General features: G+C 37.3%; 1 protein-coding gene across 4 annotated transcripts in view; it reads right to left on the bottom strand.

The window, feature by feature from the left end:
• Positions 1-3,124: 3,124 nt before the first annotated feature.
• L3MBTL3 (L3MBTL histone methyl-lysine binding protein 3) overlaps positions 3,125-26,183 on the bottom strand; it is a 90,597-nt gene continuing 67,538 nt past the window's right edge. For all 4 annotated transcript variants that reach the window (XM_039324544.1, XM_039324568.1, XM_039324560.1 and 1 more), the window contains exons 17-22: positions 25,929-26,078; positions 22,609-22,746; positions 13,157-13,245; positions 10,642-10,805; positions 5,936-5,998; positions 3,125-4,369 (exon numbers count right to left, since the gene is read on the bottom strand). In XM_039324544.1, coding sequence (XP_039180478.1) covers positions 4,226-4,369; positions 5,936-5,998; positions 10,642-10,805; positions 13,157-13,245; positions 22,609-22,746; positions 25,929-26,078 — 748 coding nt within the window. In that variant the 3' untranslated portion in view covers positions 3,125-4,225. The remainder of the gene's footprint in view (positions 4,370-5,935; positions 5,999-10,641; positions 10,806-13,156; positions 13,246-22,608; positions 22,747-25,928; positions 26,079-26,183) is intronic.

Genomic DNA, 26,183 nt, shown 5'->3' on the forward strand with positions numbered 1-26,183 from the left:
TAGGCAACATAAATGGTCTGGGTCAGTGACCATTGCTTTTCACTTCCCACTGATTAATATCATGCAAAAATAACTACACAGATAACACAATTAACAATGAACTGGGTAAAGAATGTTCAAATTGATGTTGTTGTATGAAAAAAACAAGTCTGATATAATACATTTGGAAATGTATGAAAACATTTGGAAATGGTATCAGCAGTTCGGAAGTTAAAACTTTAAACGAACTCATTATTTTAGAAAATCTAAAATTAACTTTATCTCCAAAAGGCTATTGAGAAATAGCTTTTCATCCCAGATTCATTGTATTGGCTTCTAAGTAGAATCTAAACCAATGTTTTTCAAACTTGGTAACTTTTAAGATGTGCAGACTTAAAACTCTCAGAATGCTGGCTATGGCATTCTGGGAGCGGAGCCACACATCTTAAAAGTTGCCAAATCTGAAAAACCTTGATTCTCTAGAATTTTGAAAAGAAGTTTAAATTTTTCATTCTATAAGATATGTCATGTTAACAATGTATGGAAACAAACTCCCATCTTTTCATTATATCAAGCACTAAGGAGAAATTCCAAATTTATCCTGCTTTGGTCACACTCTTGAAAACTTTTGACTACTGGTATAATCCTGGAATAATCTCTTCCCTTCCTCCTGCAAAAATCGTTGCCAGGCATGTGGATGACAGGCATGCCTTCACTTCTAATAATAATAATAATAGTAGTAAAGTTGGAAGGGACCTTGGAGGTCATCTAGTCCAACCCCCTGCTCGGGCAGGAAACCCTACACCATTTCGGACAAATGGCTGTCCAGTCTCTTCTTAAAAACTTCCAGTGTTGGAGCATTTACTGCTTCTGGAGGCAAGCTGTTCCACTGATTAATTGTTCTCACTGTCAGGAAGTTTCTCCTTAGTTCTAGGTTGCTTCTCTCCTTGATTAGTTTCCACCCGTTGCTTCTTGTCCTGCCTTCAGGTGCTTTGGAGAATAGCTTAATTCCCTCTTCTTTATGGCAGCCCCTGAGATATTGGAACACTGCTATGATTGGAGATTTGCTTTTGATAGGTGGTAATAATGAGGTATGTAAATAGCTGATTACCTGGTGGATAGCCTAGAGCAGGGGTAGGCAACTTTGGCTCTTTTATGACTCGTGGACTTCAACTCCCAGAATTCCTGACCCAGCCAGTCCACGAGTCATAAAAGAGCCAAGGTTGCCTACCCCTGGCCTACAGCAGCGGTCCCCAACCGGTCCTCTGGCATCGGGGACCAGTTTTGTGGAAGACAATTTTTCCACAGACTAGGGAGGGGGGAGGAGCTTGTAACCTAGATCTCTTGTATATTTGTGCAGTTTACAGTAGGGTTTGCACTCCTATGAGAATCTAATGCCTGATGAGCTGAGATGAGCTGAGGCAGTAATGCTAGCACTGTGGAGCAGCTGCAAATTCTGATGAAGCTTTGCTCACCTCCAGTTGTGTGGCTCGGTTCTGGTCCATGGACTAGGGGGTTGGAGACCTTTGGCCTATATAATACACTATTTTTTTTTTCTTAGATAACATCTTTGGCAGTGTTTCTCAACCTTGACAATTTTAAGGCATGTGGACTTCAACTCCCAGAATTCCACAGCCAGCATTGCTGGCTGTGGAATTCTGGGAGTTGGAGTCCACATGCCTTAAAACTGTCAAGGTTGAGAAACACTGATCTTTGGGGAAAGATGTTGGTCATTAAATCACTGCAAACGTAGAGATTTTTTCCCTCACATGCTCTTTGACAATTACCTTTCTGAAATTCTAAGCAGTACGGTAATTAATTGCTTAGTATTAAAAGTACAAGGGCCAGCAATTCAGACTCCTGTTTGGAAATAATCTTATTACTTACCCTGCTTTTCCAATTTGAATTCTTGAGCTGTCATTGCTGGGTTAAATGATAAGCACCAAGGAAAGGGCTGCTTTCTCTGACATAAAAACTGCTTTTGCTTCTGACATTTCAGAACATAATTGTTCTCTCAGGGATAGCAATAGTTCGTTAAATACAAAGCACCAAATACAGTGCATTCAGAAAGTATCCAGACCCCCTTCACTTTTGTCAACTTTGTTATGCTGCAGCCTGATTCTACAGTTGAAATTTTTTTTCTCATTAATCTATTTTCTCCGCTCATTCTTCTAACAGTGCTTAAGGCACAATGCTAGAAATTGGGAGATTGTGAGTTCTAGTCCTGCTTTAGGCACACAGGTAGCTGGGTGATCTTGGGCCAGTCACTCTCTCTCAAGCCTAGAAAGCAGGCAAGGAGAAACCATACCTGAGAAACTGCAAGGGCCATCACTGATTCAAAAGCACACACACACCAAAAAGAAAGATTGTAAAGTCAGTTTAGTGTAGGAAATAGCATCAGGCTAGAAACTGGGTGAGTATGATTTCTGATCCTGCCTTAAGCATGGGGCAAATATTCTCTTAGCCCTAAGAAGAAGGCAAAGACAAACGCTTTCTCAAAATGTTGCCATGAAAAATGCAGGTGGCTGCCAGGAGTTAAAAGTGACTTGAAGGCATGCATACAATCGATAAATGAGTTAGGGGACAAAGGTTGGATCCTGAATCAGCTGCCATTTTGTAGGCTGAAAATTGGCAAAATGGCAGAAACAGCTATCTTCATGCTATTCCCCTTGCCCTGAATTGTCTCAGGCCAGGAGTTTTCCAGACAGCAGGGCAGGAGAAAACTGTGACCAATTCACCTATCTTTGCAGGCAGACTCACAAAGTAAATAGCATGGGCTAAAGGAGGTGTAGGCAAATATTTTTCTAAGTTTTGAGACGCTGATGATGTTCATAATTTTTCATTTTTCATCTATGCAAGTCATGCCAGAATTTGTGTAAGCAGATGTTTACGGATACTTTTCTAAACCAGGTGAAAGTGTGAAAACTCCGCGCTAGAAATAAAATGCCCATTTAATATAAATACATGTAGTTCTTTGGAAGAAGGGAGAAGCTCAGCCACAGCTCTTGGTGGTCTTCTTGCTTCCAATTGGTCTTTGGGATTCCATTTCCCCCAAAACTGTGCAACACACTTAAATGTTTTGGCCCCTTTCATCTTTGAAGGAGATTGTTCACCACAACCTTCAGTGAAAACTAAGACAAGTGGAAAAAATATGACTGTACTAATATTGATACAAACCAACTGCATGAAAAATGAGTCATACAAAAATCTTCCACATTTTGGCAGTTATGAAGCATAACAATTTTAAATGCAATTTTAAGTGTAAAAAGTCCAAACAAAATATAAAAGATGCAACATTTATAAAAAAGACTGAACAGAACAATGCAATATAACCCTTGGTGATCTTGTTTCACATTGTTTTCTATTGCACATGTTAAAGTCGCGTGACCTAACTTCTACAAATTCCTTTTAAATTGGATAGAACTGTTTTAACTTTTCCCTTACTGCTATTTTTAGATTATTGAGTTAATATTTCTGTTCAACTAATTTAATTCCTTATAAAAAAGGTGGGTTTTTTTACACTGCAGGATTTTTATTCTGCATATGCACATTTAATTGGTATCTATTTTAACAGAATGAACTAAAGTAATATAATGCAACATGAAATATAATTACATTAACTTTTTGTAGTTCTTATTAATAACTTCGTATCAAATATGCTACTGGAAGTATTTCTTTTTCTTTTAACCATGCAAAAATAATTTTAAAAAACCAGCACTGATCTTCAGCAATGTTTTCTTAGAATAAACCAACCAGGGTCAATAGCAGTTTTCAATGTAGTGCAAAATTAAAGAGTTAACCATTTCCATTAACTAATTGCACCCAAACTATTTTTAAGTTGTGAAAAATTTCTTATGAAAATGGTCAAATAGGACAGAGATTAACTAAGCCCAATGGGTAAATTCACGAAGTACATATTTTGTGACTCCTTAAAAAAAAGCTAATATAACCATGATTCCAATATGTTCTTAGTTATTTGTTCCCCAATTAAATTAAGGTGGCTAATTGTAGGAAAATTAAAGCCACCAGGTTGGCAAACTTTATGTTCTTACTAAATTTTTTATCTTGCTAAAAACCTTAAGCACTTCTCAGAAGTGTCCAGTTGCCCTAATTTTTGGAAAGTATCTCTATTTCATGCACTTAAACTTTTTTCCTTTGAAATGTTCATCCTAGGTTCTCTTTCTGTATCTTTGTGCTTTGGGTAAAACATTGGCTGCAGTGCAGAGGTTGCCCTGGAGACCTTTTATCAGAGTTCATTATGAGAGTTTTTATCAGCAGCTTTGAACATCAGGATGGAATTGAAGATTTTTAGAGCTGGTCCCAGTTTAATACTCATTATTTTGACAATGTCTGCTTGGGTCATTAGAAGAAAAGCTTCCCCATCGATTTGCTGAAAGGAAAAAAAAATCTACATGTTAATGATTTCACCCAGTTATGAATGTACTTTCAACTTTATAACAATAATTTAAAATGGGACCAAACTATTCACTTCAGATATATCGAAATGGAATTTGTTAATTTTAAAAGTGAATTGAATTCTCCTTTGATAAATATTCCTCAGTGATGCTTATCAACTTTCACCCCCAAGACTGCCATCTCTTCGGTCTCTCTAGTTTGCATAAGTTATTCAGCTATAAGAACAGAGATCAGGATGGCTTTTGTTAAAAAAAAAAAAAAAACCTATCCAGAATTGTTTGAGCACCTATTCAGCTCATGCCAATAAATATCTAGTTAAAGGTTTCTTTTAACTTGTATCAAAGGACTAAAGGGAATAGGAATAATTTATTTCCTAAAATACAGAAGCAAACCAGAAGCTTGCTGTTTGCTGTGTGAAGGAGGTCTATGTAAAAGCTTCAAAAGAAGTGCTCTGGAATATGCTGGAATATGTACAAACCTCTTTTCACGTTCTTTAAAAAAGCTTCATCACTGATGCTGAAACTGCCTGTAATTTCTTCTGCATGTCTATGCGGGCATAATCACTTCAAGCAAATTCAAGATGAGTTATTTGTGTTGGTTCCAAAGCCTCTTTTCAAAGGATTATCACAGCCTTCATATGTAGCTTTTGAAATCTGTCACAATGATTATATGCAAATTCCTGCATACCTATTCTAAGCCACTAGTTGAGTTAAAATAGGTTGCGCAGTAAAGTTATTATATTATATCTCATCCTTCAGAGAAATCCTGGTATTTTAAATTACGGTGGTATAGAAATATTTTTGTTTTCCTAGACGTTCTCTTTATATTAATCAAGACAACAATGGCATCAAAGTCACTGGTTTAGTTTAGTCTTCCTCTTTTTTTCATTTCTTTACAAGCAATAAATAGGGATGGAGTAACTGAAGTCTTCCTGATAGCACTAAATTACAATTCTAAGCACTGCCTACTATGCTGGTTGGACTAGATTAGCAACAGATTAGCAACATTTAAAAATTCATAAGTCTGTTATGCATGCAGTAAATAACATCCCAATATATTAAATAGCATAATTGATTTAAAAAGTTGGTTAGTATCATTGCCAATTTCTTTTTACTGAATCCCTTGCTTTCAAGAATAATTACACTGTCTCAAATGTATGTTACACTGAAACTTTGAACTTGCCAGAAATTGGACGTTGACACAGACATATAACATTGTCACATAATTTAAAGTAATACTTTAAATATTCTGATAAACAACGCCTTTAAAAAATGCAGCCTTGATTCGAGAAAGATTTGAGAAAGAAAAAAATCCAATTCCACTTGGATTTCTAGGGCAAAATTAATTACACATTTTATTTCACTGAAGTCAGTTTTAAGACAATTTAGTAAAAGCCATGCTGAGAGACTGTCTTCAGAAATGAAATTAAAAACAGGGCTGATTTAATGTAAACATGTTATCTTTTGCCAATTAAACATTATATGAAACCCTGTAAGAATACTGAACCTTGATTACCAAAGGATTGATCTGTTATACTCACCTCATCTTTGAATACTTTGCCATGCTCCTCACAACCTGGCAAACTCCGAATGAACTCTGAGACCTGCCAATCAATTTTAACAAAATAAGAGAGTAAGAATAATAGAATAACTGTCCATTTAGCATATTATCTTGCTTCTAAGTGATAGGAATTTGGGGGGGGGGGGAATCAGCAAGTGCTTGTTTCAAAACTGGCAAGGGTACTATGCCTTCTTCCAATTTTATAAATAGCAATGATCAAGTTCTCTAAATCCTATATTCCACTTAACCTTTATTAATCCTGTTTAAAGTCCTTGATTTTTAACTATTTTTTAGTGACCATTTGAAGTTACAACGGCAATGAAAAATGTGACCTGTGACCAGTTTTCTCACTTTTAACCACTGCAGCTTCTTCATGGTCATGTGATCAAAATTCGATTGGCAATTAGCATGTATTTATGACAGCTGCGCTGTCCCAGGGTCATGTGATCACCATCTGTAACCTTCCCAGCCGGCTTCTGACGAGCCAAGTCTATGGGGGAAGCCAGATTTGCTTAATGACCGCATGATTCACTTACTTGTGGCAAAGGAGTCATAAAATAGGACACAACTCACTTAACAATTACCTTGCTTAGTAACAGAAATTTTGGGCTCACCAGGGCTTTTTCTGTCATAGAACGCACTGGAATGGATTTCCAGCACCTTTTTTCGATGGATTTTCCAGAATTGTGTTCTTTTCCTATTGTTTCCCTTCCAATCCTCGCTTACCAAGGCTGAGGGAAGCAGATGTGAGGTGGCGGCAGACGGTTAGGCGCTGGACTAAGGGGGGCGAGGCTGCACGGGAAGAGGGATTGGATCACAAGGGTGGGTTTATAAGGGTAATCAAGCGGATGGTGGTTTATGGGCGGAGGGTGGGGATGTGGGCGTGGACATGTTATAAAGAGCACTGGGAACAAACCAGTCCCAGTGCTAACTTTGTTAGTTAGGCAGTGAATAAACTTCCTGATGTGCACTGAGTTCCTGCGTTCCTGGTTTTCATTCCTGACGACTAAGGACTTGGATTGACAGTTTGTTTTTGAAAATGCCCCGCTGGGTGGTATGTTACGAGTGGGGTCCCCTCCGGCACTATCTGCCTCCTCTAGAAGGAGCCATGAGGTGCCGGAGCACCACATCCCGAGCGTGGTTTGATTGGCTGGGCTGGACTATGCAGTGTGGAAGCTGATGGTGGCAGGGGGAGACACATAAACATGGAGGCCATCTTTCACAAGAGGGCGAATGAGCCTTTTGCCTTCCCTTACAGAAGGTGGGGTGTGAGGTTAAAAAGAGGGCAAAGCGAGAGGAAAGAGAGACAGCTGGCATGGAAGTTTGCCCGACAGTGAAACTTTGCTCTTTCAGTTCCTTGGGTAGTTCAAAGGCTGGGATGTCTACAAAAATCTCTTTTTAGTCTTTTATACTTTATATTCAAACTTCAGAGGGGAAGAATAAGAATAAAGCCAATGTCTTGTGATTTGGAGGTATTATTATTAATAATAATGTATATTAATTATGTATTGGTCAGATATAAAGGTAGACCTACAGTATGAGGTTTAATCAGATCTATTTATTAAATTGGATTTAACTTTAAAGGTAAATTAAAAGTAATCTGTTCACTGACAAAGTTTCAACTTTAATTTGTTTCAAGTCAATATCCATATTAAACTCCAAATGTAAATTTTTCCACCTTGTTTGACAACTTCTTAAAAATAATTCATTTTTTAAAAAGCAATCAAATTTTGTTTTATTGGGCCAATTTCATTCCACATAGAAAGCTGACATTTCCACTCATTAAACTAAATGGGTACGCCAGTGGTAAATGTCCCAAAAGATTAATAAAATGCCTTCTTGTAATTTAAAGCCACACAGTGCATGGTAACATTAATAGTATTAACTTATTTTGAACAAAATCCTAGTCTTTTAGATACACTAAAAATTGAAGGGTTTTTTTTTTCAACTACAAAAGTAAACCTTGTAGGGTAGGCAAGGTGGGTTTTATGACGTTTGTGAGTTCTGGCACTTTTTTTTTCTTCAAAAAAAGCACTGCTTACGACCATAATTGGCAAACTGCAGATGTACTACCTGTAATAGGAAATCATGCATTCTGCCTCTTCAATTTTACTGGGTGATGTAAATGATGTCGATGAAGCAAAGATTGCTTAGCATTTAGACTCTAAGCCCCTCCCCGCTCCATCTATGCTGCTTCACTGCAACGTGGCGGTATTCTTGGGACGAATGAGCAAAGAACAGTGGGAGTATATATTAAAAGTAAATTCTTAGATAAACCATATAAAGAACAGTTGCTGGAATTGGGAATATCTATTTTAATGAAGAGAAGGACTAGGGGTGAAATGATAGCAGTGTTCCAATATCTCAGGGGGTGCCACAAAGAAGAGGGAGTCAGGCTATTCTCCAAAGTACCCAAGGCAGGACAAGAAGCAACGGATGGAAACTAATCAAAGAGAGAAGCAACCTAGAACTAAGGAGAAATTTCCTGACAGAACAATTAATCAGTGGAACAATCTGCCTCCAGAAGTGGTGAATGCTCCAACACTTGAAGTTTTTAAGAAGAGACTGGACAGCCATTTGTCTGAAATGGTATAGGGTTTCCTGCCTGAGCAGGGGGTTGGACTAGAAAACCTCCCAAGTTCCTTTCCAACTATTATTCTATTCTATTCTATTCTATTCTATTCTATTCTATTCTATTCTATTCTATTCTATTCTATTCTATTCTATTCTATTCTATTCTACTCTACTCTACTCTACATTTGTCTGAAATGGTACAGGTTGTCCTGCCTGAGCACAGATTTGGACTAGAAGACCTCCAAGGTCCCTTCCAATACTGTTATTCTATTCTTCTAGTGGGATCAGTCAAGCCATGAAGGTCATCCCTGCTGCCCAGCTAAGAGAAACAGGCACCTATATAAAATAACAGCAATATAGGAAGATGTTGGAGATGGAGGCTCACTTTAGTGACAGTTGCAAAGTCATAGTGAATGGGAGAAAGCAATGATAGACCAACCTGTATTTTACCAAGAATAGTAAATTGATACACAAAATAAAGTGATTGATGAGATAATGCAGGATGATGGCCTCCCAGGTTGGATGGCCCTCAACACACTATTGAGGCAGTGCTGAGGATCTTTTCAAGAATTAATGTTGATTGGTACATAGCTAGAATAAAGCCTTCAGGACTCTAGTTGCTGACATCCAGGAAAAGAAAAATCAAAGCTGCAAAAAACTGTGGTGGGAATATGGAATTTAAGACGCAAGAACATAAGAAAGCTGAATGCACTGAAAGATGAAATGAATGGACTATATATTGACATCTACGGCATCCGCAAATTGAAATTAACGTTCAGTCAGAAGATCATATGGTTTACTACTCGGAACATAAAGGAAAAAAGGAAATGTGTTGCTTTCATAGACAGGAAGGGAAACCCGAGTAAGTCTGGGAAAAGAACACTGCAGAGAAACCAGCAACAAAACAGGCCTGTTTCGTCCAGAACACCATGTAGAGAATAATCTGCATTGCTTCCAATTTGCAGGATTAACATTCAGAGTAAAATGGTCTGGAGGAGAAATAGAGCATTCCCATGTATTCCCTAAAATATCTCTAGAATAGTAAGTGTTAGACAAACCTATAAAGAAGTTTGAATCTCCTGAAGAAGATACTTATCTTTGTGATGTGTACTAAAATTATCCCAAGGAAAGGTACAAGATGAGAAGCGAAACGTCTTCAAAGAAAAACAAGAAAGTCCAGTTGCCTCTTGAAAAAGCACCTTTAGGACAATCATGACCTGGATGACTGACAATCTTCATAGATACTTCTATGGCAGTAACAGGTGAAAAAAAAATAGGAACAAGCTATCTTGAAAGCATATTTAGAAAGCTGATGTGGTTGCAGAGGTTCTAGGAGGAGAGGAACACCACAGAAGGTCAGTAGTGGAGTGAGTGTGCTTGCTCACTCTCAGCCTGATCTATTTCACTGGCTGTATCTGAATGGGGGGGAAAAACAACAGGAAATGCTATCTATGCCATCTTGAGTGCTCAATGACTGGCGAGAAGTAAATCTAGCAAATAAATAAAATGAATAATACAAAAACCTTTCTCCTCACAAAGATAGAAAAAATACCCTACAAACAGATCAGTTTTCATTTTCACTAGCCTACACTATTAGATAGTTCTAAACAGCAACACCTCAAAATCACTACTAAAATATAAAAAGGCAAAACTGAAATAGAAATATGAAATGAATATATCATCACAATAGATTATGATATATTCTGTTCTAATAGAACTCTATCAAACAATATTAGCTAATGATGAATGATAATTCTATTTTTAAAAATAATTTTATTAAAGATTTAAAAACATTTAAGAAGGAAGGAAGGAAGGAAGGAAGGAAGGAAGGAAGGAAGGAAGGAAGGAAGGAAGGAAGGAAGGAAGGAAGGAAGGGAAACAACTAAAGAAACTAAAGTAGATGATTTCTGTCTCTTCAAAAGTTATTAAGAAACCCACTGTCTCCCCTGCCTCTTAAATCTTCCAGAAGCCCCTTCAGCCCCATTATTTAATTCTTACCCTTCTCAGTAATTAAATCCATAAATCATTGTTTTGGGCGGGTTGGTTCTTTAGCAAAAAGTCTATAAAAGTTTTCCAGTTTTTTAATGTGACAAATTCTATTTTAAGTCATACCTCATCTGTGCTCCATTTAGAAACTTTACTAGCAGGAATCCCAGCCACTGTAGGAAGGAGCTTACTGTGCTGTTCCCACCGCAAAGGAAATGCAGGAATTGTGAGCTTGGAAGATAAAATGACTGGCTGCAGATGGGAATTTCTGTTATTGGTTTCCTTGCTATCTGCAAGCAATAATGAAACAAGCTTTATTATACACACAATATGTACACACAATACGACCACACTTGTAAAGAAAAGTATGTTCAGTATAACATATTTGGCCCTTATTTGACATTATTAATAAATAGCATTAATTAAGAAATACTCTAATCTGTACTAGTTATTTCTGAGCTGTATTTGCTGGAATTGGGTATGTCTAGTTTAACGAAGAGAAGGATGAGGGGGCACATGATAGCAGTGTTCCAATATCTCAGGAGGTGCCACAAAGAAGAGAGAGTCAAGCAACCGTTCCTTATATGTTTTAGTCTCCAGTCCCCTATTCATCTTTGTTGCTCTTCTCTGTAGAGTCTCAACATCTTTTTTACATCATGGCGACCAAAATTGCATGCAGTATTCCAAGTGTGGCCTTACCAAGGCATTGTAAGTTGGCATTAATACTTCATGTGATCTTGATTCTATCCCTCTGTTAATGCAGCCTAGCACTGTGTTGGCTTTTTTGGCAGCTGCAGCACACTGCTGGCTCATATTTAAATGATTGTCCACTAGGACTCCGAGATCCCTCTCACAGTAACTACTATTGAGCAAGGTACCCCCTATACTATACCTATACATTTGGTTTTTCTTGCCTAAATGTAGAACCTTAATTTTTTCACCATTGAATTTCATTTTGTTAGATAGCGCCCAGTGTTCAAGTCTGTCCAGATCCTCCTGTATCCTAAGCCTGTCTTCTGGAGTGTTGGCTATTCCTGCCAGCTTGGTGTCGTCTGCAAATTTGATGAGTTCCCCATCTATCCCCTCGTCCAGATTGTTGATGAAGATGTTGAAGAGCACTGGGCCCAGAACAGAGCCCTGGGGGACCCCACTACACACTTTCCTCCATGTAGATGCGATTCCATTGAGGACCACACGCTGAGTACGGCCGGTCAGCCAGCTACAGATCCATCTGGTGGTGATGCTGTCTACCCCGTATTTTTCTATCTTATCAAGTAGTAGGTTGTGATCTACTTTGTCAAATGCCTTACTGAAGTCCAAGTAAATTATATCCACAGCATTCCTCTGGTCCACTAATTTTGTCTAATTTAGTTGCTTGGACTCAAAAGTGTACACATACATAACACACATTTAAACATGCTATGGAACAAAACTGTGACTGAATCTGGATGTTCTGCTTCGGATACTACGGAGCCTCCTCCCAGAAGGTAACAAGGAAAAGAGGTCATGAAGAGGACAATCTTGCAGACCCTGCTCAAACAATGCTTATTATGTGCTACGTCCTGGATGGAAGGGAGGGAACTGCCAATAATCTTTTCAGACATCCTTACCATTCTCTGCACCATCTTCCTGTCTGAGGCAGTGATGCTACCAATGGTTTTAATAGTTTTAATATGGCTTTTGTGTTATTTTAATTTTGGGGGGGGAAGCCACTTAGAGTTTATTATAAGATGGGCGGCTATATAAATGCTGTGATTATCACTGTTGTTGTTTTTTAAAATGAAACCTGAAATTTCTCATTGGGTAATCCAGTGTAATATTTTCTTCAATTATCTTTTTATGGGTGCCTATAAATGCCAGTTTCACAAACCCATCACAAACTAGTCCTGGCTGAAAAATTCACTGCAACTTGTAGCTAGTCACTCACAAACCATCTAACACAGTGGTTCTCAACCTTTCTAATGCCGCGACCCCATAATATAGTTCCCCATGTTGTGGTGACCCCCAACCACTTATACATCACCGGGTGCCAGGGGCGTGGCCAAAAAAAAGGGGGAAAAATGGCGGACAGCTTTGGCGACCCCGTGAAATGGTCGTTCGACCCCAAATGGGGTCCCGACCCACAGGTTGAGAACCACTGATCTAACACAAATGAAAGCTTTACTTCTACACTCTCCTATGTGAGACTGCTTTTCCTTCCATTTTTACAGATTGAACTGCATTCTTTCTTTGTCTACAATTACTAGTTTGATGATGGTGACGATGATGATGACAATTAAACACTATTTTGTTAGCATGTCTTCTATTCTGTAAATTACATAGAGTCCCTTGGGATTTAGAAAAAACCCTCTTAAAATAATAAAAAAGTAAATTCCACCTTTAATCACTTAGTTTTAATCATTATTTGTATGTATTTATATCTTGGGGTTTGTTTTTTTTGCCATTGTGAACTCCATAGTAGAATTCAAGGGGACATGGCCTATCTCCTAAAGGCAATTTAAAATAAAACAATCCTATGAAAGCAACCTAGTGTGGTTCTGATTTTTCATAGAATAAAATTATTCCATAAAGCCAATTTAAAGCATTAATTTGTAGCACTAGAAACTCTTGTACAGCACATATAGCATGAAATAACAGTTACCTTTGGTTTCATTTATAGACAATACTTCATTTTCCGTTTTTCTTTCTTCACAGTCATCTTTCCCAGTGAGTTCCTTGGCCTGCTCTCCCCTAAGTAATAAAAAACCTTCACATTTAATTATCTGGTAATGATAATAATACAGGATTTTTTTTACCTCTAGCTAAACATTTTATAAGATGTATAATACAAATTATAGTGTATCATATATAAAATAAAATATAGAAATTTAAATCAAATTATTTCTCAAAACAAAACGATAACAAGAAGTTTGGTTTTATAAACTAATACTAACTTGCATAATCAACTTTCCTGTCTACTATATAAAATGGTAAAAAAAATCAAAAACCAACATAATATTTCTGTCTCCATTGTCTTCCATAAATAAACCTCCCGAAAACAATGATATATTTAGATCTCTAGAAGGTGAGATGTTTTCTTTAGAGTGGAGCATCATATAAAGTTATTTTGAATTCCTTCTATATTTTTTTAAATATATTTTATTGTCTTTTTGCAATAACAATCTTTAGTGCTTAGTAAATAGCATGTTGTCTGGGTTCATATATTTAAAAACAATCAATAGTGATTATTTCCCATAATTCCATAATCAATGTATTAATTAATATAATTCCTTGATCTTTTCTTCTTCCAACAGTATTCTCCTTTGTCAACATTAAAGAAATATAATTCTTAATATTTTTGAAACATATAAGATTGGATATAAACATTTTTTTGTGTTTGCACAAATAACAATAGCATCCACATATAACATCTTTTCTGGTCGGCTTATGTTTCAATTGTATTTGTAAAAGTCATCTTATTACACGTCCTGTTTTCAAAATTCTTATTTAAGCTTAATTTCCCCTCAGCATTCAAACTATTCTTATCAGTCATAATTTTCTCAAAATTGATTAACTTTAAATATCCAAACTTTTCATTAACATACACCAGTGGTTCTCAACCTTTTTATACGGCGACCCCAGTAATAAGCAGGCGGCGCGCATGCGCAGCGGCGCCCCCTGGGTGGCGGCATGCGCGGCGGCGCCCCATGCACCCCCTGCATGGCACGCATGCACGGGGCCACCCCTTGTGCCGCCCCATGTGCGGCGGCGCCCCATGCGCGGCGCCATGTGCATCCACTACCTCATGCATGGTGCGCATGCGCCGCCTCTGCGCCAGCTGACAAAAAAATGGCGGATCGCGTTGTTTGGCGACCCCCGTGAAATGGTCGTTCGACCCCAAATGGGGTTGCGACCCACAGGTTGAGAACCGCTGACATACACCATCCTAATATTTTCACATTTCATATATTATAAAAAATACTATACTACTTATATATCTTATAACATCCACATATAACATCTTTTCTGGTAGTCATAATTTTCTCCAAATTAGTTACTTTTAAGTATCCAAACTTTTCATTCACATACATCATCCCAGTATTTTTACATTTCAGGTACTATAAAAAATACTATACTGCTTATATATCTTATCTCTCTTTACATACAAAATTTATCTATTCTTTTAACCATATTCAAGTGTTTTATCATATAGTACTCCATCTGGTAGGTCAAATCAAATCTCTTGAATCTAGCTCTAGCCTTCTTCTTTTGCCGTAGCTTTCCAAATCAGTATGTTCCGCTTGCCTGAGGATTCCTGTATTCCTGTATTTTTCTAAATGTTGTTGGAGTAAGAGAAACAAGTACGCTTTTTGTCTCCCAGACTCTAATGATTTTTAAGGCAGCTGTATAATCCATTTTGTTAGATCTTCTTTCTTATCCTCGAATTTGTTTTGAAGTCCTGAAAGATAAAATATCTTTTCCATTTTCATTGTTGTGGCGAAATCTTGTAGATTTTCTTCTGTTTGTGTTACATTGTGGTTCTCTTCATTGTAGCTTCCTTATTTAAGTCACTTTCTGCTGGTTTGCATTCTATTATCTGATTTATTTGTACATTCTTTATCATCATTTTCTGAAAGTTTTTTAATTGTAAGTTTAGGTTGAGAATATGCTCATTTATGTCATCAAAATTGTTTTTAATTTCACTGTGGTTTAAAATCATTGTCATTTGAATCTATCACAGCATTGAATACACTTCCTCCTGGAAATTATTGTCTTGTAGTATTGCTCCTACAGATCTCTGATGTTCTAGGCTAGGGCCTTCAGAAGGGAGTATTAGGTGTGGTTTCTTGTCACTTTTAGGTAGGTATGCAACATCCATTTTGCCTCTCCCCCCTCCAGACAGTCTTTCACTGATACCATAGTCTCTGTGATTAGCCTTATCAAACCAGCCAAATCCAAGCAACCAAATCTGATATGGTTCTTATCTTTATATACGGTTTTTGTAGTCCAATGCATTTCCAATTGTCAAGGCATAATTGAAAGCAGTATTTTATAACAGTTCTTCTGTTCAGGAGTCTTAGAATTATCAACAAGCCAAAACTGCAGTCAGAATGTTTATCCAACTAAAAGCTTTTCAGTAAATCCCCCCCTAGAAGATTAGCCAAGAGTCAAGGTTTTTCTTTCTCTGCAAACAATTCTTGGGCCTAGAAATCACAGCTCAGTGAGTATTTATAATCCCAGAAGGTCAGCAATTTTTAAAGCAAATGTTGTTCTCAGTCTATAGTAGATGGCCCTTGTGTTTTCTTTCCTCTGTTCCCAGCTGTTCTTTATTTAGCTGTTCACTGGGATTCACAGGAACAAGTTTTTTCTATTTCTGGACGTCTTGCCAATTTCTGAGTCAATGCAGCTATAGTTATGCTGTGATCCTCCACTAGGTGTCAGTGTCTATTCATTTTTCAACTTTTAAGACAAAGAATTATTTTCTTTTAGTTTCATCAATACTCTTTCAGATGTGAAATCTTAACAGTTTTCATAATCTTCAGATTTATCCGGACTGTAGTATGATTAACTTCATTTCAATATATTTCAATCCCCCATAAACATTAATTTGCTGCTTTCGTATATAAAGGGTGGAGGTGTAGTCCCCTCCCTTCTCACTTTCGGAGGATTTTTTGCTTCTTGGGAATCTTTTCCAGGAAATCAATTACAAAATAGGAGAGAGAAGATCGATATTCTCACCCAGTTCCAAGCACGCAGTTCACCATTGTTCTGGTTAGTGCTTTTGGACTTTGGCTGCCTGTAGCTTGGGCTAGTCAGCAAGGTGTGGCTAGCCTTTCTCCTGTTGGGTTGGAGGGCTTTCCACGGATTGAGCAGATCGACTGCCGTCATTCCGTGATCAGCAAGGGGGTCCTCCTTCGTCGCATCTCTCTGGCAACTTTAGACCCTTTTAGGGTCCCCTGGCAGGACAAAACCAGCTGTGGGGTGCGCAGCCCCGCAATCCTTTGGCCGTGTCGCTACGACGCAAGACCAGACGTCTGAACTCCTTCTACAACTTTATTAAATGTTAAATGATGAGTCCAAAGACAATTGATTCCATAGAATGCACACCAGGCATATAAAACCCCAACATGTTATATCATGTTTCTAGCAAATGGAATTGACAACACCTTGTGATTTACAAACCATATTACTTGCTCAGGCATGTAAGACGTGTAAAAAGCCTGAAGCCATCAAGTGATAATATGACTATATTCAAAGCCATTGGAGAGACTGTCTGAAAAGATGCAGTTGTTCAATAAAAGTGGGAATTGTAGATGTAGCATAATCAGGACATGAAAAAGCTGTTCTCAGTAGTCAAAAACTACAAGCTTTGTATATTTCTAATCTAGAAATTATAGGAAATTTATCCATTCATCCAATATATATGGCCTCCCATCCACCTAAAAAAAGAAAAACAAAAACAAATTCTGGGCAGTGAACAAAGTAAAATCTAGCATTCCATTAAAACTAAAAAGAAACCAATTGAGGCCTCAATAAAAATCTTAATTCCCACTTATCACATACATTCACACCAGAACTCCAGAATTAACATCCCTGGAGAAAGAATCTTCACAACCTTCTGAAAGGCCCACAGTCAAGACCATCCATATATCAGGGTAAGTTATTTCACAGAGCTGGTGCCATGACAGAGGAAAGCATAGTTTTGGGGATCCAGCAGTGGCACTTCTTCACCAGGAGACCCAGAACATATTACTGTGCCAGATATTGTGAGATGAGTAGAAACCACTGGAATGGAGGAGTCCTACAATCAATCTGGTTGAATGCCATTAGATCTTTAAAGGTGACCATTAGCATCTTGAATGGCACCCAGAAGCTACTGCAACCATTGGAATCCATATAGTAGCAGTGTCATATGGGCATACATGGTGTGCCCAAAATTACATCTGTTGCTACATTCTGGACCAACTGAAGCTTCTAAATGGCCTTCCAAGGCAGCCCCATGTGGAATACATTATAACAGTTCTTCCCCAAAACATCTAAAACATGAGTGGCTGTGAGCAATGCCTCTCAATTTAGGATCAGACGCAACAAGTGAACAGTATGTATTTATACAAAAGCTCCTCAAGCTGGAGGCATGAATCTGGTAGAAACTTCTCACTGTGCATCGACTCTGCCTATGGCAATGTAACCCCATTCAGAGTTAATGATGGAAAATCACTGATTTGAGGGATTGTACAGCCAGGATTGATCTGAAGCCAAGATCTCCACAACCAGACGAGTACTTCCTCCAGGCACTAGGAAAACACCTTATTTGGATGATATGGGATAGAGGTGTACAATTAAGTATCATCATTGTACTGATGACATTTATCCCCATGCTGAGGAATGACCTTGATGGATGAGTTTCATGTAAAGGTAAAACAGGAGTGGAGGACGACTTGAGTCCTGTGGCACCCTACAAAGTAGAAAGTTAGAACTGGACGTCTCTTCACTCTAACACCACTAACTAAAATTGGTTTTAGAGGGAGGAACTTCTATCCTTAGTAGGATATTTTATCAATCTCTGAATGAGTAACTTCATAAGAACTAATGTCACACAGAATTCTTTGGTGTCTGACTACTAAAGATGCAGAAGTTGACAACCTTAAAAACAAGCAAGGAAAACTAGCATTTTTTAAGGATAATTCGTACATAATTTTCCTGCCACCTTTACATAATATATTTTACTACACAGCTGTCAAATGTAAGACATTTCAGATCCTCCAGTTAACTTTACAGTATTCCATTATACTCCATAAAAATTACTGAACTATTTTCAGGACTAGGAAATTATGCATACCGAAGCATCATTCCTTTTTAATTAGCCATGCAGATGAAGTAAGAATGTGGGCAAAAGGCAGTTTCTTGCCAGCATTTGCTGGCAGGTGATAATTTTAGATGTTTATCTGGAGAAAAAAAATTATATTCAAACATATCAAGCAAGAAGGCAAGTTATATTGGGATTCTGTATCTGCTATCAATAGTTTGGGTGACACATCACACTAAGTCATAAAGCAATGTTTATCTTTATAGATGAGCCTAGGGTATTATGTTACATCAGAACCAGACCGTTATTTTTTCTTTAACAATTTTGGCTTAGCATTGCTATGTGAGCAGGGCAACTATCATATTTATTTGCAAGCTCCACATATGAGACTATAGAAGGTGCCACTAGATAAAGAATCCATTTGCTGCTCAACCTGAAAGGAGAACGCCCTAAAGGTTCTGTGTCCTTCATTTAATATGGAAATGCATTAAATTAAAATGTGCTGAAAAAGAAGACATTTTTATCTCAATTAGCAGGCTATCCAGCTGTACAACAGCAGGACTCTTCACCATCTCATTTATGGCATGCATGCTATCAACAGAAATGTCTCTTAGATTTTTAAATGTTAATTGTGATAAAAGCAAGTAAGGAGTATGAAATGCATCAGGACATGAATTGCTTGTATAAAAAATGTTGTTCATCAGATTCATTTACTTTATTTTCCTGTGTTTGTAAGTAAAAATAAAATTGGTTAGCTGTATTTCTTTTTGCAACTGCAATTATGTGGGGAAAAAATAAGCAAGCATGATTAAAGGGCAGATTAACCAACAATTCTATAATTTAACAAATAAAGGTGCACTTAATTTTTAATTATTAAATGCTACATGTTGAAATATAGAAGATAATCAACAATTATCTAATGTCAGTAATAACACAAACAATTGGGTACAGTTTTAAATAAAATAACTGTAAATAGAAACTAATCAGATGAGTGTTTATTGGAAAAAACATGCATGTGACTGTCAATCAATCCACTGTCAATCAATCCACTATTTAAATTTAGAATCATCAGTATGATGTAATACTGAAATGTGCAACATTGAAAAATATGAAACAGATAGTCCTTAACTAACGGCTGATCATTTTATGAAAGCTTGCAGTTATGAGGACCTCAGAATGGGTGCTTTATGGCTATATGTCACACACACTTCCCAGTGGAGACACATGACTGCAGGTTACAGTGTCCCATGGTCACTGTAACCTGCAGGTACAGTGTCCCAAGACCACAATTTGTGATGTTTTTGTTGTTTTCCAGCATTTTTTGCCATTTTCTGGCAAAAAAAAAACCCTGCCTGTTCAAAAGAATGGATTTGCCTAACTTTTTTTAATCACTGCGAAAAATGTCAGAAAAATGGGTCCAGTCAGATGAGTGTTTTAATTTATGACCACAATGACTTATGACTTTAAGTTGAACAATATCTATATTCTGGAGCAATGAAAACAGTAGCGAAACTGGACAAAATGCAGATTCACATACATAAAGACAGTTAGCTATGACACCTTATCATTTGTGGCAATGCAAGATCAAATTCATTCTTAATATTTAATTCAATAATGTTCAGAATACAGTGAATATTGTATTTAATATTAATTCACTGACTTCGATTTTTGCTTAGTATGCTGCACGAAGTTGGCTGCTGTGAACTATAAATCATTGTTTATGGCTTAATGTGTTGTGAACCTACCTAACTGTTAAGCATGGTTTAGTACAGCGGCTCCCAATCTTTTCTATACCCCACACCCCTAAATGCTTCTGATATATTCTCCCATCCCTTACAAAAGTTCGAAATAATGGCAACGAATTATGCTTATACACTATAATTTTGAAAACTCAAGTTTTCGCACCCCCTGGAATATCGTCTCACAACCCTGGGTGGGAATTCCTGATTTAGTCTGATCTATGAATGAAGTCACGCATGAACCGTCACTCACATTTACCTATTCCAGTTTTCAGGGAAGCAGTTTCTGATTATGCATGTATGAAATGGATTAAGTGCATCCTTGTGTCTTGGGAAGGGCAAGGAAATTTGGAATTATCTGTTAAAACTCTAGTACTCAGCCATGCTGCTGGGCAGCTGCTTTATTTGCAGCTCAAGAACTGCAATTAAAGCATCTCTCTTCATCCCTCCAAAATAGCTAACACTTTTGTAAGACTCATGTGGCTGTTTCTGTTTCTGACGCTTCACTTTCTAAGCAGCACATGAACCTGTCAAAGGTTTTGGCTGCTTCAACTAATAAAAAGAAGTGTTTGGGTTCTGGAGACCAAGACACTCATTCTAGAAAAATGTAGTCATTGTTGAATCATTGGGTTAACCAAAATTCTATTGATTAAAACAAAGTGCTACTACTTTAGGTGCTAATTAATCCCTAATACTTTTCTTCTTTCTAGCTATGTTATATCTTTCAAAGATATTTGATGTTCATTTAAAAACAGTCCGGATTAAAGAAACAAGTACAATAGGAAGAATGAGATACTGTACATTCTGAATATGGAAAATGCAAAAATAAATGGAAAATATAAATAGAATATAAACATTAAAATGGTAAAGACAATTTTAATGAAGCTTTAAAATGGATATAGAATTTCTGTGACAGCACTTGCCATTGGTCTTCAGAATTTCCCAATAATTAGTAAAAGATTGAATATTCATCTTCCCTTATTCTGTTCTCTTTTCTAGGAAGACACTAATATTGAAAAAGAAGCTTCTAGACATTATAATTACTGAAAATAATTTGATCCAGGTTTCAAGGGATTGAATTGTTTTTTAATTAAATAGGATGCTATAGTAATCCAGACACTGCTGTGAAATATGAACTGCATTCAATTAACTTTCCCAGCGCAATATTTTCTCCCTAGTCAGTCATAAGTTGTTATAACTAGTTAATACTGTGGATATTATGAATATAGTATGTTTTAATATTAACTTTGGGATATTTCATTATGCTATCTGTAGCATAATAATATCAAATTCTCAAACAGTGATTTTCCTCTGTCTTTCTTACTATTAGTGCTGTGATACTATTTTCTTTTTTCTTTCATATACAAGTATTCTTTTTTTAAAAAATAAAAAAATAAAGCAATAAACATCTATACCTGCAGAAAAAAGGCAGAAGAATTTCTATAGATAAGTGAAGGACTATCATTAATTTCTTTTAAGAATATACACAGTGATAATATTGCTCAAACCTAGAGGAGCCCATGGTCAACAAAGTGAAGGTGATACAATTTAGAAAGTGAAGCCCCACTTTTTTTTTTTTTTACATTGCATTACATGTGCAATGAACATAAAATAGGATGAGGCTTAAATTATGAGGTCACAAATACCAAATTGATTATTTTGCCAATATGATTGACTGAATGGTCAGAGCTGCACTCTTGACTTTTATGAGCCTCTCTGTGGTTGCTCCTGCTTGTTAAACTGATGTTAATGACACTACAGTGGTACTTTGGTACTCATCGTTACTTGGTTCCAGGAGACTCAATGAGTACCAAAAACGATGAGTATCAAACAACTTTCTCTCATAAGGAATAATGTAGTGAGTTACAAAGCAACCAACACTGACATATTATAGCTTGTGCATTGAGTACGAAACAAACAATGAGAACCGGGACAAAATTTTAAAATTTTCATGTCAAAATGTGTTGAGTATCAAATCCCATGAGTTTCAAAGTAGTTAAGTACCTAAGTGACTCTGGGCAGTTTACAATAAAAAAGATATCATAATATAAAAGCATAAATAAGAACAAAGTTAAAAACAGTATTAAAAAGGTTAGGGTTAAAATATTAAAAGTTAGAATTAAACAGGTGGAGAGAACATTCTCATGACACCAACATCCCCAAGGTTACACACCAGTCTTTGACTCCCATGCCAATTAGCAGAACCAGAACACTCTTTCTGAAGACCAACAAGTGGGGGCCCGCTTCATCTCTGGGGCCAAGGTGTTCCAAAGGGCAATGGCAGAGAAAGCTCTCTTCCAGGATCCCTCTAATCAAAATTCTTTTGACCTTACGTACTAACTAGAAATACTACAATATCTAGAAGCGAATGATACCATCCTTATTTATAAGCCTACAGCAAAATGTTTAGGAACAACTTTCAAGAATTTAGCAAATGGATTTGTAGACTGCATCACTGATATGATATAATTAAGGGCCTGAATAAAAGATTTTGCAACAAATAATGGTATTCAGATTACATAGATTAGAGCCAAAATAGCCAATATTTGAAACAAATCTGAAAGATACCTGTAGTTTTCTTCTTTGACATCACACATTAAAGGCTTTTTGCAAAGAAGTTTCACATCTGTATCTTCCTCCTTTGAAGACTGTATATGAGGTGCAGGCTTAACTCCAGTGTGACTGGGACTGGCACATTTTCTGTTACTGTTATTTTTTTTTTTTTAAAAAAAGAGCAATTATTTCAAATCCTGCACTGATGCAAACTTAAACTGGAAATTAATGTTGAATATTACTGAGTATCTCTTATTTATTAATTAAAGATAATTAGCATAAACCTGGTGATTTAGTTAAAGCACTTATATATCGAAGATCTCAGATCTTATGGCTATTTTTTGAGTAAGGACAACTGTAGTAGTAGTTATTTATAACATTCATTCATTCATTGACTTGTTTAGCCACCCATATCAAACCGGTGACTTTGGGTAACAATCATACAAACAATTAAAAAAGTTAAAAACACAATACAAAAACAGAAATTAAATACAGATATGAGCCAGGAGATATTATAATGCATTCATGGCAATATAAGCAGAAAATGGGGCCCCAGGCCCGGCCACACAGTCAGATTTTCAAGACCTTATGTATTATTTTTCCCTTTTTCATTTGCGTCTCAAAATTATTTTATTTAAAAACAAATGCAAGTAATAAAATTCAATCGTAGTTAAGAAATGCCTGTGAACTAAATGTTAAAGCAAATAATAAAAGCAAATTGAAATACAAGATAACAAAAATAAATTCAGTGAAAAAAGATAAAAGAGAACAAAATAAAACAAAGCAAAATAGAACTATTTGTCCAATATTGATAAAGAGAAACGGCTAAATCAGTGGTTCTCAACCTGTGGGTCGGGACCCCATTTGGGGTTGAATGACCATTTCACGGGGGTCGCCAAACAACGCAGTCCGCCATTTTTCCCCCCTTTTCCTTAGCTGTGCTACTCCCTTTTATTCTATTGGCTTTTGAAAGCCAATAGAATAGACTCTCTTGAATAGAGTCTAATTCTATTGGCTTTCAAAAGCCAATAGGAATTGTCCAGGCTGTCTCTGCCCTGCTGAGCCCGCCAAAAGTCCCATTCTGCAAACCGTGCTGCACCAGTTGAGTAGTCCTCAACTTACGACCAGTTGAGTAGTCCTCGACTTACGACCGGTTGGGGGTCGCGGCATTAAAAAGGTTGAGAACCACAGGGCTAAATGAAGAAATTTATCTCCAAAATCACTTAAATGCCAATACAAATGAGGAACATCACACAGATGGAGAGCATTTCAGAAAACAGGAGCCACCACTGAGAAGACCTACCCACCAGGAAGCACAATGGCCCACTGACAATCTTGGAATATGCAGTAGGACTGTCTTTGCTTAACAGCAAAGCCAACATGTCAGGTACTCGCTTCAGCTCAAAGTGCTTAAATTATAAGTAAAATGTTGTACCTGATGCGATATCTGACTGACAATTGATCCAGTTACTTCAACTAAGATTTAACACTGTACGTCTGATGTCCCACTCAGTGACGTGACAGCCACATTTGTATCTGTTGTAACTTTTAGATCAATGGCAAAGTTAGTCCCACAAAAAGGAGCATTACAGTAATCTAAAGGTACCTTTCCAGGGTGGGTGAACAATAGTATCTAAGCTGTCCCTGTTTCCCTAAGCAGATCATCCATGGGAGGTTGAAAGGGGGAGCAGATGGTAAAATTATTGCTCAAATGAAATGCAAATTCCACCCCTTTTATTTCTGAAAGGGATTAGATTATTATTGAATTCTATTTAAAACCAAACTATTAAAAACTAATAAAATGTTGAATTTTACAGTTATTTTGGAAAGTTTAGTTTAAAAAGTTCTCCTCTATACAAACATCCAAAGGTATCTATTTTTTCTACTGCTTACTGAATATGTTAATAATATAGGTCAGTGATGGAGAACCTTTTAGAGACCGAGTGCCCAAAAACTGGCCCCGCCCCCGCTCCATCCCCTGCTCCGCCCCCACCCTGCCTGCCTGCAGGGCCACTCACCACCTCCAGGGCCCACCACAGATCGCCCAGCAGCGCCAAGGCAGCCACACCCTCTGCCTGCACCCCGTAGCATCAACTGTGCAGGATGGGGCGTGAGGGCAGAGTCTTGTCTATGCTGCCTGGCTGCCATGTCCTTGGTTGTGCTGCTCCGTGTGGGGGTGGTTTTCCTCCAGGGGGGCTGCTGCTGAGGAGGGGGTTGCAAGGCTTGGGCAATGGCACGCGTACCCATAGAGAGGGCTCCGATTGCCACCTCTGACACCCGTGCCATAGGTTCACCACCACTGAAATAGGTATTAATAATGCATGCAAATGTCATTTTCAGGTGTTTGATAGCAATAGCATTTAGACTTATATACTGCTTCACATTGCTTTACATCCCTCTCTAAGCGGTTTACAGAGTCAGCATATTGCCCCCAACAATCTGTCTCATTTTATCAATCTCGGAAGGTTGGAAGGCTGAGTCAACCTTGAACTGAACTGCCAATCTGCTGGCAGTAGGCAGTCAGAAGAATTAGCCTGCAGTACTGCATTCTAATCCCTGCACCGCTATGGCTCTTTCTACTGTTTCTCTATTTTAACACAGTGGTTCTCAACCTGTGGTCTGTGGACTCCTGGGGGTCCACAATGTCATCACAGGGGGTTCATGAAGGCTTGAAGAAATGTTATAATTTAGATCCTGAATTAAGTCTTGGTGGTCCGTGGCCATGGTCACAAAAGGTATTTGAGGGGGGTCCATGGTAAAGAAAAGATTGTCTTAACACATACATTTACTCTCACAAAAAGATAATATGTCTAACCTAATTCCCCAGCTTTGTGTGCCTCTGGTTGAAGGATTTGTCTTCAATAAAATCATGCATTATAAATATAAGCATGTGTTTAATTGATATATGCCATTAACAAAAGACACTTATACTTGTCAGGATTGAAATCACTGCAATTTGTTCCCAATGCCCAATGGAATTTGGGTGTTTTTTTTTAAAAAAAGTAGAAAGATTCAAATGTATGTTTAGCTGTTCAAGAGAAAGAAAAAAGCAGAAATCCTCTGGGAATAACTACAGCTTTACTACAGAGACCCAAAGCACTTCTCTAAATTTCAGTCTTAGAAAATACATACTGATGAGCCAAAAGAACTTCCAAGTTCTTCTTACAAGTACCAAATGAACTCACTCAAAGAATTCACATTTTTTTAAAATATCAATCAGTTTGCCCCTGTATCCTGAAACAAACACCACACAGACGACATACGTTCTTCAGGTTCAGCCACAGTAAAACACATAGTACAATAAAGCTTGACCATAATTTCATTGACATAATTACTTGATTATAGGAGAGGCTGATCTTTCATTTATTTCTGACTTTCGATTCCAATGCATAGATTGATTATTTGGAGGGGTCTCTCCACTTAAACGGTCTGAAAGAATATGCTCTTTGTTCAGGTTTATTTCAGAATAGGGGCAGTTGACCACACTGAAAATAAGAGACAGAGAAGGAAAAACAGATTAGACACTAAAGCACTTCCTAGTTGAAACAAACATCATACTGGTTGCAATTTCTCTGCAATTACTTGGAATT

The sequence above is a fragment of the Crotalus tigris genome, unplaced genomic scaffold (genome assembly GCF_016545835.1).
Source record: "Crotalus tigris isolate CLP2741 ecotype Arizona unplaced genomic scaffold, ASM1654583v1 scf7180000017611.44802233496:7321179, whole genome shotgun sequence".
Lineage (NCBI taxonomy): Eukaryota > Metazoa > Chordata > Lepidosauria > Squamata > Viperidae > Crotalus > Crotalus tigris.